The sequence below is a fragment of the Erythrolamprus reginae genome, chromosome 4 (genome assembly GCF_031021105.1).
Source record: "Erythrolamprus reginae isolate rEryReg1 chromosome 4, rEryReg1.hap1, whole genome shotgun sequence".
Taxonomy (NCBI): Eukaryota; Metazoa; Chordata; class Lepidosauria; order Squamata; family Dipsadidae; genus Erythrolamprus; species Erythrolamprus reginae.
Genome location: NC_091953.1, coordinates 110,730,845 through 110,746,465, shown reverse-complemented (window position 1 = coordinate 110,746,465; position 15,621 = coordinate 110,730,845). Strand labels below are relative to the sequence as shown.

The 15,621-nt window shown below is 37.7% G+C and overlaps 1 protein-coding gene across 6 annotated transcripts in view; it reads right to left on the bottom strand.

Moving 5' to 3' along the window:
* The window catches only part of FARP1 (FERM, ARH/RhoGEF and pleckstrin domain protein 1), a 224,047-nt gene that overhangs the window by 75,472 nt on the left and 132,954 nt on the right, over window positions 1-15,621 (bottom strand). For all 6 annotated transcript variants that reach the window (XM_070751204.1, XM_070751203.1, XM_070751202.1 and 3 more), the window contains exons 6-13: window positions 14,820-14,917; window positions 12,960-13,074; window positions 11,499-11,646; window positions 10,645-10,740; window positions 8,721-8,884; window positions 6,150-6,218; window positions 3,732-3,807; window positions 622-862 (exon numbers count right to left, since the gene is read on the bottom strand). In XM_070751204.1, the coding sequence (XP_070607305.1) occupies window positions 622-862; window positions 3,732-3,807; window positions 6,150-6,218; window positions 8,721-8,884; window positions 10,645-10,740; window positions 11,499-11,646; window positions 12,960-13,074; window positions 14,820-14,917 (1,007 nt within the window). The remainder of the gene's footprint in view (window positions 1-621; window positions 863-3,731; window positions 3,808-6,149; window positions 6,219-8,720; window positions 8,885-10,644; window positions 10,741-11,498; window positions 11,647-12,959; window positions 13,075-14,819; window positions 14,918-15,621) is intronic.

Genomic DNA, 15,621 nt, shown 5'->3' with positions numbered 1-15,621 from the left:
TCTCTGCTGTATATTGTTGACCTGGAGTGGAAGATCCATGGCTTAAAATAAATGGATCTGTTTCAGATCTGTTCTGAAACCTTTGCAACTGTGGTCTTTGCAAAACTGGGGAAAACTTGGTATAATTATGGTAGCTAAAAGTATGTCCGTCATTATTTTTCCTCTTTGCCCTACATTCTTCACGGATTTGAGTACCTGGACTACCAATACTCCTGACTGGACTTGATCTTTTGCTGCTCGAATGCAAGGGAGTAGCCAATGGACTACGGATATCTGGGCCATTAAACATTTCTTCAACCAGGGTACTATGCTGTGGGAATCTGGGATTCTCACCAAGAGAGAAGGACATATTACCAGAGCTGTTATCAATGCAGTCTTCCATGACCTTGTAGAATGCCTTCCTTGGGGAAGTAGAAGATTCCTTGTTCCTATATTTATTCTGATTTTCACCTCTACAATCAACATAGACTCCACTGGTCAAATCACCCTCATAATTGTCATTTGTTTGGGAATGTGACTGACTCATTTGCCCTCTGAGGAGATCATACTCGCTATCTACGTCACTGCAGTCAATAAAAGGTATTGATGTGCTACTGCCATGAGTAGCTCGAGATGCAGGACCTGTGCTTGGCTGCTGCCTCTGAGATCTGCTGAGTTGTGACCTGTCCTTCACGACCTCTTCTTCCTCCTCCGCCGTTGCCATTGTAGTACCATCTACCCTCTGGCCTTCCTTAGGGTTTTTTTTCAGGGAAGGAGTTGCATGTGGTCCACCATCTTCCACTGAAATATTTAATTCCTTTCCCTGCTGGCAGCTTTGCACAATCAGGGAATCAGCACCATCTCCATATGTAAAACTACAACTCTGGAAAGAGAAAGGAAGGAATGTGATACAGAAGGCAATAAATGATCATCAATTTTTATAGCAACTGTTTCACACATTCAACACAAGTAAGACTCTATTCCAGTGATGGCGAACCTTTTTTCCCTGGATGCCGAAAGAGCATGCCTGTGTGCTATCACATATGCACGAGTGCACACACCCATAATTCAATGCCTGGGGAGGGCAAACACAGCTTCTCCTGCTCCCCAGAGGCTCTCTGGAGGCTGTAAATGGCCTGTTTCCCAACTTCTGGTGGGCCCAATAGGCTTGTGTTTAACCCTCCCTGGGCTCCAAAGGCTTCCCTGGAGCCAGGGGAGGGTAGAAACGTCCTCCCCCAATCCCTGGAGGCTCTTTGGAAGCTAAAAACTCCCTCCCAGAGCTTCTGTATGCTGAGCTAGGGCAACAGCTCGCATGCCAGCAGATATGGCTCCATGTGTCCCCTGTGGCTTCCGTGCCATAGGTTCACCATCACTTATATTCAGTATAAGAAACTCTTTATTTTCAGCTGCCCTTCGTTAAAATAGCATCATCTGTTTTACATCGGCAGTGTTCATTCCCTGGTTTTCTTTCTGTAATAGCTTAGTCCTTTCCCTAAAATACTGGAAGAAAATAGCTTTAACTCTCATGAAATTATATCAGAATATGCAAATTGAATACACCTCAATCATGTAATTTAGGAAGCGATAGCCAACTCTGCTCTTACAAAAATAAACAAGAATTTATAGCAGATAAGAATGTAAAAAGCAATTAGCAGTGATGGTTTTATATGAATTCAGAGTAGAAGGAACAGGTTTAACTGCAACATGAATGGGTGAATGTAATTCACGCTTGTCCAGTTTGCAGGTTTTAAGAATAACCTTTGGATAAGCAAGGAAACAGATGAGGATAGCTGAAAACATTCGCAGAAAATTCAAGTACAGCAAATGACTCAATCCATCCTAGTTCAAATTAAAGTCTTCCATAAAGCTACCAAAGGTAATACCATAACAACAGCAAAAATACAGTGGTACTCTACTTAAGAACTTAATTTGTTCCATGACCAGGTTATTAAGTAGAAACGTTCTTAAGTAGAAGCAATTTTTCCCATAGGAATCAATGTAAAAGCAAATAATGCATACAAACCCGTTAGGAAAGAAATAAAAGCTCAGAATTCCTCCCACTTAGGACTGTATGACTGTAACTTGTTGCTTGTATCCTAAGATTTTTATTAATATTGATTGTTTCTTCAGTGCTTATTTGACCCCTATGACAATCATTAAGTGTTGTACCACATGATTCTTGACAAATGTATCTTTTTCTTTTATGTAAACTGAGAGCATATGCACCAAGACAAATTCCTTGTGTATCCAATCACACTTGGCCAATAAAATTCTATTCTATTCTAAAAGCTCGGAATTTGGGTGGGAGGAGGAAGAAGAGGAGGAGGAGAGTGGCTGCTGAAGGAAGAAGGTGAAGTGAGGGGAATCAAAAAAATCCAAAAATATAGACTTGAAAAAAAAAGAGGGGGACTCTGAGGCGGCGAGGAAGAGCACGTGCCTCCAATACACCCGGTGCGAGGCTGCCTCCCATACACTGCCTCCTCTACACTGGCGGCGGCTGCTGCTGCTACCTGCTGCCTCTTCCTTCCCGTGCTGAAGGGCTCCCCTCTCCTATCACTCACTCGCTTTGTAGCCAGTGCCTTTCCTTCGCTGTGGTCACTCCTCGGCTGCCCGCAGCAAAGGGAGCTTTTCTTTTCTCTGTGCGCTGGCAGAGGTTTATTCCCTCTCCAAGCACCCAGAAAAAGGAAAATGCTTCATTCGCTCTGGACTGCCAAAGCCTCCTTAAGCACCACCTAAAGGCTCCTCTGGCAGCCCAGATGGCCAGGATTAAAGGGGGAATGGCAGGAAACTGGCCGGGCTTTCATGCCAATCTCAAATTTTCTGGGAAATTTTTCCAGGGTCGGGTTCTTAAGTAGAAAATGGTTCTGAAGAAGAGGGGAAAAAATCTTGAACACCCGATTCTTATCTAGAAAAGTTCTTAAGTAGAGGCGTTCTTACATAGAGGTACCACTGTACTGTAATAAGAAAAACCTTGTGCTTCCATAAAATTGCATGGCATAGAAAAGAATGAAGTGGGGTTGGGAGTAGGAGAAGGAGAGGGAAAGGAAGGACTTAAGAGAAAATGGACAAGATTCATTTGTTCCCTTTTAAACTGTGAGTGACCCTTAAGCTCACACTCCTATTATTTGCCTCAGTCATTAAGACTGAAGAGAACTGAAGACAGAGGAGTAAAAAATAAGCATGTGTTTCACTTACAGTATCCCATCATTGTTGTTTAGCCTTTGTGCAATGGCACAGCCTCTTATAAGTGAATAGATTGACATACTTTCTCCTTCGTTTAATTTGTCATCATTGCTTATTCTTGACGCTTTCATTATCTCTTTGATTTATTCTTTCCCCAACATCCATTTCCAAACATTTGCATCATTTTGTATACAATGTTTCAATTGTATTTATTTAGGCATCTTTTGTTTAAACATTTCTCCAAGATTGATTTTGGTCAACTTCCTTTAGGGATATGTCTATATCTCCTCTTGTTCTTTATCCTTGCAAACAATGCCTCACACCCGTTAGACCTCCCGGAAGATTTGTGTGAATTTGCTAGATACATAGTTTCAGTATTTTTATTGTTAAAGCCTGTTGAAGTTAAATACTTTATGTCTGCTTGCATTTTCCATTTATTCAGCAACATTCCAAACCAGAGGGAAGTACTATATACTGTTCCTTCAAGCAATTTGTTTACCCTCCTTAAACAACAAAGAACAAAACCACTTTTGGATTTTTAGTTAGCAAAAGCATGAAAGATAACTGACTTGTTTTGGCACCACAGAAAGTTGCTCTGTAGATTTTGGAGTCAGACTCCTAACAGAATGGATCTTGCTGTGTTTTCTGTAGAGAGAAAAAGAACCACTGAAGTAGAGACAGTTTGGGGCGTTGCCTTGAGCTTCTGGAAGAAAGGTGGACTATAGAATTAATCAAAAAAATTAATTAAAAATTAAAAACATTTGCACCCAATCCCTCAATTTCTTTAACTCTTATAGTAACTGTGGAAAATAAAAGCCCCAAATAAACATATTCCTTTGGGATGTCTATGTGGAGTCATTAGGGTGACAGATACGTACATCACTGAACATATTACAAAAACTTAGGGAAAGGAGGACTTCTGATTCTAAAAGCTGACTTTGAATGTAAAACCTGTTACTAAAATCAAGTTTTAATTCAACATGTTAGAGGTCTTTGGAAAGAGATTTGGCAATGACATGCTAAAAACCACTCTATAACTGTCTAACACAGTGTTTTTCAACCAGTGTGCCGCGAGACATGGTCAGGTGTGCCGCGAAGCTCAGAGAGAGAAAGAAAGAAAGAGAGCAAGCAAGAGAGAGAGAGAGAAAGAAAGCAAGAGAGAGAAAGAGCGAGAGAGAGAGAAAGAACAAGTGAGAGAGAGAAAGCAAGAGAGAGAGAAAGAGAACAAGAAAAAGAAAGCAAGAGAGAAAGAAAGAAAGAGAGAAAGAAGGCAAGGGGGAGAGAGAGAAAGAGAGGGAGGGAAGGAGAGAGAGAGAAAGACATAGAGGGAGGTATAGCGGGAGAGAGAAAGAGCAAAAAAGAGGAAGGAAGGAAGAGAAAGAAAGGGATGGAGAGAGAGAAAGAAAGATGAAGGGAGAGAAAGAGGGTGGGAGAGAGAAATAGAGTGAAAGGGAGGAAGAGAGAGATAGAATTTTTTTGTCCAAACTTTTTTTAGCCGCCCACCCCCCTCGCTCAATGTGCCCCAGGGTTTCGTAAATGTAAAAAATGTGCCGCGGCTCAAGAAAGGTTGAAAATCACTGGTCTAACATATCACCACCAGTAATTAAACTTTTTTTAAAAGCAGAAAAATGTTTTAAACATTATTAACATTATAATTTAAAGAGATGTTTTGGAACAACCACAGCTGTCATCGGAGCTTCTTTCTTTGGACAGAAAATGTCTTCTGTTCTTACTGTAATTCTCTGCAAGCTAAGCCTTCCAGCGGAAGCACTATGCTGACTAAAAGTTTCAGAAGGGGTGATTCTAATAGAAAGGTACATGCAGAAGTTGGCAAGTTGGAAGTATTTTACTCAAACAAAGGGGACAAAGAGCAATGCAATTAATCACTGAACAAATGCTCTCAACGTCAAAATACCACTATTTCTGCAAGGGGAGCGAGTATCTAAGAGCTTCTGGGTGGAGAAAAATATACAATGTTCTTTTCCTGCATTCTGGTTGCTTTTGTTTTAGCAAATATTATTTATTTATTTATTTTATTTGTCAAGTGCCTATTGGTAGTATACAAGAATTAACACTGTTTATGTACATGAGATTGGTACTAATAAGAGAGAAACTTAGGACAGCGATAGTAGGCACGCTTGTTCACTTATGCACACCCCTTACTGGCTTCTAAGGAATCGGGTGAGGTCAACAGTGGATAGTTTATTGACAATAATGACAATAAAACAGAAACCAACTGAAAACTCCTTAGACCAAATACAAACTAGATGTTCTGTCTGAGTTCAATCCCTCTGATATCTTTCTATAATCTACTAACAATGTGATATACAACCATCCTCAATATACACACCCACACCACTATAATTTAAAAATATGTCGTTAAACTGCATACGCCCACTATATCGCAGGTATCATCCCTTTCCCTTTCCCAACCCAAATCCTATCTTATCTTACCTAACCATACTAATATAAGTAAATCTATAGATACGAAACTATAAAACGTTAAATATTAAGTATAACATGAAAATGTACAGTTAAATGTTTAAAACTGATACACAATAAGTTACATATCTTATGCTGAAATATGTTTATTGTTATGTATCGCCCTTACTTTTTGTATCCCTATTTCCCTCCCTTTTTTTTCTTCTCTTAAAAAATCAATAAACTATATATTAAAAAAACAAACAAAAAAACAGTTGATAGTTTAAGGGTAAAGTATTGGGCGTTTGGTGACGAAACAACAGAGTCTGGTAGTGAGTTCCATGCATTAATAACTCAATTGCTGAAGTCATATTTTCTACAGTCGGGTTTGGGGAGGTTTACTTTGACTTTGTATCTGTTATGTGCTCGTATATTGGGTTGTGGTTAAATATGCAACCAACTTCAATTTCAACTGGTTAACTACGCAAATCCAGGATTTCTGACACAAGAGAAAGATCTTAAAAACAAAAGATATATCATCATCATCATCAAAAAGGATCCCAAACCTCTCAAATTGCACTTTTTTATGTCCACCTTCTTTAACATAGTCAAGGACTTGCTTCTGAGTACGGCCACTAAAGAGAAGGAAGGAGGGAAAGAGACGAAGAGAAAGAAACAATGATGAAAAACAGAAAATATAATATATAATATAGTATTATATTATTATTTTTAAACTTTTTTTCTATATTATTTTGCTATTATATTTTTATATATATAATATAATATAATATAGTATTATATTATATTATATATATAAAAATATAATAGCAAAATAATATAGAAAAAAAAAGTTTTGTGATTTTCATTCCTATATGTCCCTATTGCATTTTCTTTTCTTATGGGCACCAGTTGATGTCAGGAAAAAGAAAGGATGAAAAGTGCAGTATTCATTGTAGTCATCCCAATTATGAAAAGAGCCTCTGTGCTGTTGAGGCAACTACTCTAAAAAGAATATTAGAAGATCTACTGTTTTTATGACCTTTAAAAGGCAAATCAAATATTAACTATACTACTATGTTTTCCTGACCTAGTCTTATAGAAACATAGAAACATAGAAGATTGAAGGCAGAAAAAAAACCTCATGGTCTGTCTGTCTGTCTATCTATCTATCATTATCTATCTATCTACTATCAACTCCTACCTACCTATCTATCTATCTATCTATCTATCTATCTATCTATCTATCTATCTATCTATCTATCTATCTATCTACTATCAACTCCTACCCTCAAAACGTCGCTACAGAGCACTGCACACCAAGACAACTAGATACAAGAATAGTTTTTCCCCGAACGCCATCACTCTACTAAACAAATAATTCCCTCAACACTGTCAGACTTTCTACTAAATCTGCACTTCTATTCTATTAGTTTTTCTCATCATTCCTTTCACCCATTTCCTCCCATGTTGACTGTATGACTGTAACCTGTTGCTTATATCCTAATATTTTATTAATATTGCTTCTTCATTGCTTATTTGACCCCTATGACAATCATTAAGTGTTGTACCACATGATTCTTGACAAATGTATATTTTATTTTATGTACGCTGAGAGCATATGCACCAAGACAAATTCCTTGTGTGTCCAATCACATTTGGCCAATAAAAATTCTATTCTATCCTATCTATCTATCTATCTATCTATCTATCTATCTATCTATCTATCTATCTATCTATCTATCTATCTATCATTATCTATCTATCTATCTATCTATCTATCATTATCTATCTATCTATCTATCTATCTATCTATCTATCTATCTATCTATCTATCTATCTATCTATCTATCTGACTTTTTAATGCTGCCTTTTTCCTTAGACTCAGGGCAGCTTACAATATATTAGCAATAGCACTTTTTAACAGAGCCAGCATATTTCCCCCACAATCCGGGTCCTCATTTTACCCACCTTGGAAGAATGGAAGGCTGAGTCAACCTTGAGCTGGTGATGAGATTTGAACCGCTGACCTGCAGATCTACAGTCAGCTTTAGTGGCCTGCAGTACTGCACTCTACCTGCTGTGCCACCTCGGCTCTAGTCTGCCCTTATACTATTTCCTGTATTTTATCATAGGATGGATATATGTTTATCCCAGGCATGTTTAAATTCAGTTACTGTGGATTTACCAACCACGTCTGCTGGAAGTTTGTTCCAAGCATCTACTACTCTTTCAGTAAAATATTATTTTCTCACATTGCTTCTGATCTTTTCACCAACTAACCTCAGATTGTGCCCCCTTGTTCTTGTGTTCACGTTCCTATTAAAAACACTTCCCTTCTGAACCTTATTTAAATCTTTAAAATATTTAAAGGTTTCAATCATGTCACCCTTTTCTCTTCTGTCCTCCAGACTATGCAGATTGAGTTCAGTAAGTCTTTCTTGATAAGTTTTACGCATAAGACCTTCCACCATTTTTGTAGCCTGTCTTTATTTACTTTGGGGCTTGAAAATAAGCACTTTGGCTTATTTTCAGGGAGGTCTCTATTTTAAGTGCAGGAGGCAGTGAGCGTGGGGATCCGACAGGAGCGAGAGCACAGCTACCGCTAGACTCGCCCTGTCCATCCCACAGTCTGCTTGACCGTGGCTGCACCGGGCCAAGCTCTCCGAATACTCTGGCTTCCAGGAGCCTGGAAGGAGACGAGAACAGTGTCGGGGAGTGGGGTGGGGGGCAGCCAAATAGTTATGATCTTGCCTGTATCTCTTGATCAGCACAGAAGTTTCGAGGCATCCTTGGAGTTGTAGGAAGTTGGAATCTGGAGCTCTAAGAAGGGCTGTTTGGTAGTAAGGAGTTGAAGGGTTTAAGATTGATTTAAAGAAGGCCAAATTAGAGGGAAAAAATCAGGAGGGAATCCTGCCACAACTATCCTCTGAAGGATCGAGTCAGAATCTGGGGCTCTCAAGGCAGATCCTAGCAGTTATTCAAATGAGACTGACTCGATCCTCAAGATGATAGGTCAAGGACAAACCCATCCTGAAGACTGACTCCACCCCAGGATGGAGAATTGAACCAATCCATTCTCTCTCAAAAGGAATGAACAAAGTTATTCACGATTATGATAAAGAAAAACAAAATCCTACCTGAACCTAAAAGATGAACCTCTGGTAAAAAGAACAGGTTTAGGTTTGGGTTTGGGTTCCTCAAACAGCCTGAAGAAGGCATGGTGTTCCACACAAATTTTCCAAAAAGCCTTGCACAAATCCCGATTAGCCATTAGAAATTCCAGTGTGTCTTGGAAGTTACTCTAAAAAGTAATAAAAATAGGTTTAGTATTGGAAAAAGAAAAGGAATAAAAAGAGACTGTACATATAAAAAAGAAACATTCTTTTGTTTTGTTTTGAAGTAAGCATTTTTGCTTTGGCTGTCTAGTTTACTTAAAGATAGAACATATTTTGTCTGCAATGAAGATGAAAACCTTTATAATTACGAGAATGATTCTTTGAATCTATGCTTGTTTTCTTTCTAGCATCCAGACAAGATCCAGGTGAAATAATAGCTTATTCCTGTTATTCTTTGGGGTGAAAAGCAGAATGGACCTCTGAACTTTGAAGGAGTATTTTGTGCAAATCACAACAATATTAACACAATTGTTTCATTTCTTTAAAGCAATGCCTCATAAGTTTAGTTACTGGCTAAGGTCATCTTCCCCTGTTGCAGTTTTGCAGAGGTGTGAAAACATACTACAATTGTTTTGTCAATTCTAAATTTGTTCTACCTCAACCTCTTTTGTTAGGTTCTCCCAAAATCCCAGCAGCAATAAAGGGCTATTTTGCATCTATACGTTTGACCTTGTGTTTATTTAAGTGTGCAGTGAATTTCATTTATGAAAGTCTTTTTAAAGACTGGTGCCTGGCTTTATTTTGTTCATGTTCTTTTTTTTTCATTTCAAGCATTCTATGCATGGTTCTTGGGACAAAGACAAGGAATATTCTTGTCGGGTGACTGGAATTATTTTTATGTGACCATGTAGCTAATATATTTCTGCAGTTTGCTTTGTTGTGAGTTTGCATGGCATAGGTTTCTTCTACCTGTGAGATACCGTAACTGCTTTTATTCTATGTTAGGCTTATTCTGATTTTTAAAAAATGAATGTTGCATTGCTTGTGTATTTTTCTGCACTATTTTCTACTTTCCCACCTGTGAAGCAGGTATTCAATTATCCTTTATGAGAAAATATAAAGTATGTTATACATTAAAAAAATATCCAAGTATGCTTTGCCATTGAGGGTTATTTCTGCCTTGTGCTCGAGAATGAACTAGACATGGGTAGTGATGGGTGAACCGAACCTGCACAATTCAGGTCCGTACTGAATTTTGCGGTGTTCGGTATGCTGAACATGAACCCGAATTTTTTTCAAACTTCGGGCAAAGTTCAGGGTCGTGTTCGGCGTTCGGAGCTTTGACGTCACCGGCAGGTTGCTTAGGACGTCAAGGTGATCACTTCCTGCCGGTGACATCAAAGCTCCGCCCCCGGAATCTCTTCGTGGGAGGGATTCCCCAGCTCCTTCAAAGGGAGGTTTTAACGTAAAAATAAACATTGTTATTTTTACGAAAAAGGATGCCACAGCGGCGCTGCAAGCAAAGGGTGGTCCTTTCACGTAAAAATAAACACCTTGGCATCCTTAGCAACCTACCGGTGACGTCAAAACTCCACCCCTGGAATCTCTTCGTGGGAGGGATTTCCCGTTCTGGATCGAGTTCGGTTCGGGTTCAGCCGAATTTTGCATAAAGTTCGTCCGAACTTGCCGAACTCGAACACCGTTGGGTTCGACCATCACTAGACATGGGCATAATAAGTGTTGCAAGGGGGAAGTAGAAATTAGAAGACAGAAAGTTGATCTGGAAAACAATGTCCTTTCCAGTTACTCTTGCCTTCTACCTTTGTAGTCTGGAGAGAAATGTGGGGCACAGAAGCACACCAGGAATAAATGAGCACTTGATTTAAGGAAGTAATGAAAAACATCCTAAAAAATGCCAAGAAGGTCTGCCCTTCCCGAGACTTACATTTACATCTGGCCGTAGTTTAATAAGAAAACGTTTCCTCTTAAAGCTGAGTTTCCGAACTTTAGACCAGTTGAATGCATTTATCTTCGTGTAACCCTAATTATGATACATAATGAAGGAAAATAAGGTATTTGCTAGTCAGTTTGCATTTTTGTCCCAAATCCATAAAAAACGAAAAGAAAAGAAAAATCCCTTTGTAGGGTTGATGGATATTGGATTTTGATAACCATACCCAGTTAACAAAGATAATAATAATAATAATAATAATAATAATGACGATGATTGTGGAGAAAAAGGAAGTATGGATCATCGACATCACAATCCCAGGGGACAGCAGAATTGAGGAGAAGCAGCTAGAGAAATTAGTGAAATACGAAGATCTAAAAGTCGAGCTGCAACGACTCTGGCATAAGCCCGTGAAAGTGGTCCCAGTGGTACTTGGCACGCTGGGCGCAGTGCCAAAGGATCTCAGCGGACATTTGAAAGCCATCGGAATTGACAAAATCTCCATCTGTCAATTGCAAAAGGCCGCTTTACTGGGATTGGCACACATAATTCACCACTACATCATGCAGTACTTGGGAAGTGCCTGACTGGTTATGAAATAGGAAATCCAGCATAGTGATTTCGTTTGCTGTGTTGTATTGACATAATAGTAATAACAACAAGAACAATAAGAACAACAACAAAACAACAACAACAACAACAATAATAAATAATAATAAAAATATAAAGCTCATATTACTTCTACCACAAATTTTATCAGTGATTTCTGATCTGGAAGAATAGTCACAACAATCCTGAACTTTTCTGTTTGCAATTTGAATTAACTATAATTAGAACCACGTACGCACCTGAAACACTAGAATGCCTGTATGAGCCACTCCTAGGTTGATCTTGGTTCCTTCTCTGTCCTTAGCTGAATGCAACCGGATTCCATACATTTCCAAACGACGGGCAATTTCAAGCAGCTGGAAATCAGATTCTGCTGGTGTCTGACCACTGAAGGAGTTTATTATTTATTTATTTATTTATTGGATTTATATGCTGCCCCTCTCTGAGGACTCAGGGCAGCTTACAACAAGTTATAATGCATTCCACAACATAAAATGTAAATAGTTTTGAAGAACCTGCCTTTCCAGGAAACAGGAAATACTGTTTCCTCCTCAATGTGCTCTGTTATTCACTGTAAGACTGACTTTATAAGTCGTATTGTCTAGTACAGTGTTTTTCAACCAGTGTGCCGCGGCACACTAGTGTGCCGTGAGACATGCTCAGGTGTGTCGCGAAGTTCAGAGAGAGAAAGAAAACAAGAGAAAGAGAAAGAAAGAGCAAGAGAGAGAGAAAGGAAGGAAGCAAGAGAGAGAGAAAGAAAACGAGAGAAAGCAAGAGAGAAAGAAAGAGAGAAAGAAAGGAAAAGAAAAAGAAAGAGAACAAGAGAGAGAAAGAAAGAAAGCAAGAGAGAGAAAGAGCAAAAGAGAGAGAAAAAAAGAAAAAGAAAGAAAGAGAGAGAGAGAAAGAAGGAGGGAAGGTGGGAGAGAGAAAGACAGAGGGAGGGAGGGAGGGAGAGAAAAAGAGAGCAAAAAAGAAGAAGGAAGGAAGAGAGAAAGAGGGATGGAGAGAGAGAGAAAAAAGAGAAAGGGAGAGAAAGAGGGAGGGAGAGGGAAATAGAGCGAAAGGGAGGAAGAGAGAGAGAGAGAATTTTTTTTGTCCAAACTTTTTAGCCGCCCCGCCCCTCAATGTGCCCCATGGTTTTGTAAATGTAAAAAATGTGCCGCGGCTCAAAAAAGGTTGAAAATCACTGGTCTAGTACAATATCCACTAGAAAATTGGTGTCAAACTCACATTGTTATGGCATTGTTACGTGATGTACTGCAACTTCCCCCGCCTTCGCTAAACTGGGCGTGGGCGTGGCCAGTGCATGATGCATTCGGCCCATGGGCTGAGAATTTGACACCTCTGCACTAGAATATACCATTTATCAGAGCTGAGAATTTCATATACAAGAGTAATAAACCAGAAGTATAATCACCTTGTCTTCCCACTTGTCTGCAAAGTAATCTAATGCTTTTTCCAAATTTGGAAGATACTAATCGCTTACTTTAAAAAAGGTTCTTCGTCAATATTTTGTATTAATATCCCTACTCAATCTATTACCATATCCAGTTCTCTCTACCACCCTTTTATCTTTCTCAGATATACTTTTTAATTAAAATAAAAATTATACTTGATGTATTTCCTACTGTATCAAGCCTGTTACTTGCATTCCAATGTTACTTAACGTTAAAATTAACGCTTAAGTACAATGAACTTACATATGATTATGATGAAATTCCATTATTTTGTCTTCTAAAGCTTCTTGTTGAGGTATATATTTGTTTTTTGCTAAGTGTTCATGATCAATGGTTTCATCAAAATCCCCAATTTCAGCTAAAGGAAAAACAATACACAATGGATAAAAATCTAGATTTGGAGAGGAGATTTGTATTGGAAAGTATAAATCATCCTGATTCTCTATAAACATTAGCAATATATTGTAGTTAGTTCAATAGGAAGTCCCCCCCAGATTTTTAAATTTTCATTCCTAAAATGGTGCAATGTATTTTTCATGTGAAGATGTGAAAACCACAAAGATAAAATATTGGGCAACTGCAGCTGTCTTGAATTTAGGGATTTTTAAAAAAAATCAACACCAATTAGTACTTGTTCAAATGCACATGGAGGCACCCACCTCATAACCACAATAATGCCCCAAGTCCTTCTAATTCTTTACAACATTTAGAGTTTCAGTAGCTGTCATCAGATATCATTAAGGCACATCTTGAAGACTTCCAATTGAAACTCTTAATACAAATACGAGCTATCTATGGTTAAACTGTTACTTCTTAAGACATTTAGACTCCACACAAGGCTTGCTCCAATGCAGACAAATAAGTATTATAAAAATAAATATTTTGCGAAAACTCATATCATTATGGATTGGTATGCTTAAACACAATAGAAAAATTTAAACACACAATGTTTTCTACATTAAAAAAATATATCATTTAATCATGAGTTTATGGAAATCATGTGCTGTCATTTTTGAAATCCAATTTAGCTGCTAATGTTATTCTAAAAAGCATGATTACTTTTTAAGAATGTCTTGAAATTTCAGGTCTCTTAGATGAGTAGACCAACATTGTTCTTTGTCTTTTGTATTTTCATTGAAAAAGTGAAACTGAAAAATCACGGCTTCTTTTGTAGGAGCACTTTGATTCCTAGCTTCTCATGTAGCTTATTTTTCACTTTGTTTCATTAATTTGAATAGAATTGATCTCCAAACTTTCAAAATTGCTATTCTGAGAAAAGGAGGATTGATTTCCATGTGTTAATTCAAAGCTGTTCATGGACAATATTTGGAATATGGAGATAGAAGACTTGAAAAATGGAATCACAGATTTTTCTTCAGCATTCCATTTGATGTCGTCTATTGATATGGGCTTCAATAAAATTACATACATATACAGCAGCTGTGCTGACTCTATTTGTAGCAGCCATCTGATCTACATTCAGAGACTGAAATTAATCTAAAATTCTATTTTCTAGTACAACAGAGATTTTTGCCAGAACACACAAATGTTTTTTATTTGATTATTTCCAATAGCTCTTGTTTGGGCTTACACTTGCACATCTAAATGCAAAGCAGATAATCTTTCTGGTCACTTCAAAGAGAGGAATGAAACAACAATATTTATTTTTCAAAATATAAGTGAGCTCCCATAAGAAAAAGCCGGGATTTGGCTAAGGCAGTTATACATCCCCCATTGTTATTTCACATTCTATTTTTAAAGATTGAATGTATTCCCACTTTTACAGCTTCAGCCCTTAGTGTTATGGGGATAAAGTCGGTGAGTTTAGAATGTCAACAAACATAACCCTGATTGTAAACAAGGAAACAGTTCATTAGAAATTGCTAGTCTTCCCCTTTAAAAATAGACATTGTGGATCTACCACTGAACAAATATTTTAGGGAAATATTACATAACGTTTGAGATACAAGAATACAAGAAAGAAAAAAACAAACTTCTGGGAACAGCTTTATTTTAAGCTTTGTAATATATAGAAAAATATTACCTAACATTATACTTTTCAAAATGCAGAAGTTAAAAAAATGGGGGGGGGGAATTACTTACACTGTACAATGTGTGATATTAAGAGAGCAGCACTAGTGTCATTACAGGTTAATCTTCCTTGTGCTAAATCCTGTTTAACTTGCAATGCAAATAAGTACCTGGAGGGGCACATAAAAAAGAAAATATTACTGACAATTTTATGGAGTGTTCGTAAAATCAAAATGTTTACATATCCCTTATTTAACAAGTTTGCTTGGGATGAACAACCAACTGATACAATAAAGTTATCAGGTCTTTCTCTGAGAACCTGATACATTATTTACATATATAGTGCGCCTAAACATTTTTGGTTCAAGCACCTTGGAATACCTTCTTAATGGAAGTCTCACCTCTGACACTATTAGAATATTTATGGTACTCAGCTGAGCCTCTCCCTATTTCTTTGTGTAAACTATTTCAATGTTTCTATTTCTAAATAGCTATTTTTATGTTATTATTTGTAATTCTGAATGTGTATATTGTTCAAATATCACTAATTTATCCTTACAAAAATTGTAAATAAAAGATTTTTGCACAACAAACATCACAAAATGTTTTTACAGATTATGAGCACCATAGATTATTATTTTCACTATTGTGGCCATCAATTCAGACCTAATGGAAGAGGAAAAAATACCACCAAATATTTCAGTTATTGAACAGATTCAAACTTAATACGAACCGCGCCAAACTTCACTGTAAAAAATATGATTTCAACAATCGAGTTATCGAAGCTTGGAACTCACTACCGGACTCAATTGTGTCAACCCCTAACCCCCAACATTTCTCCCTTAGACTCTCCACGATTGACCTCTCCAGGTTC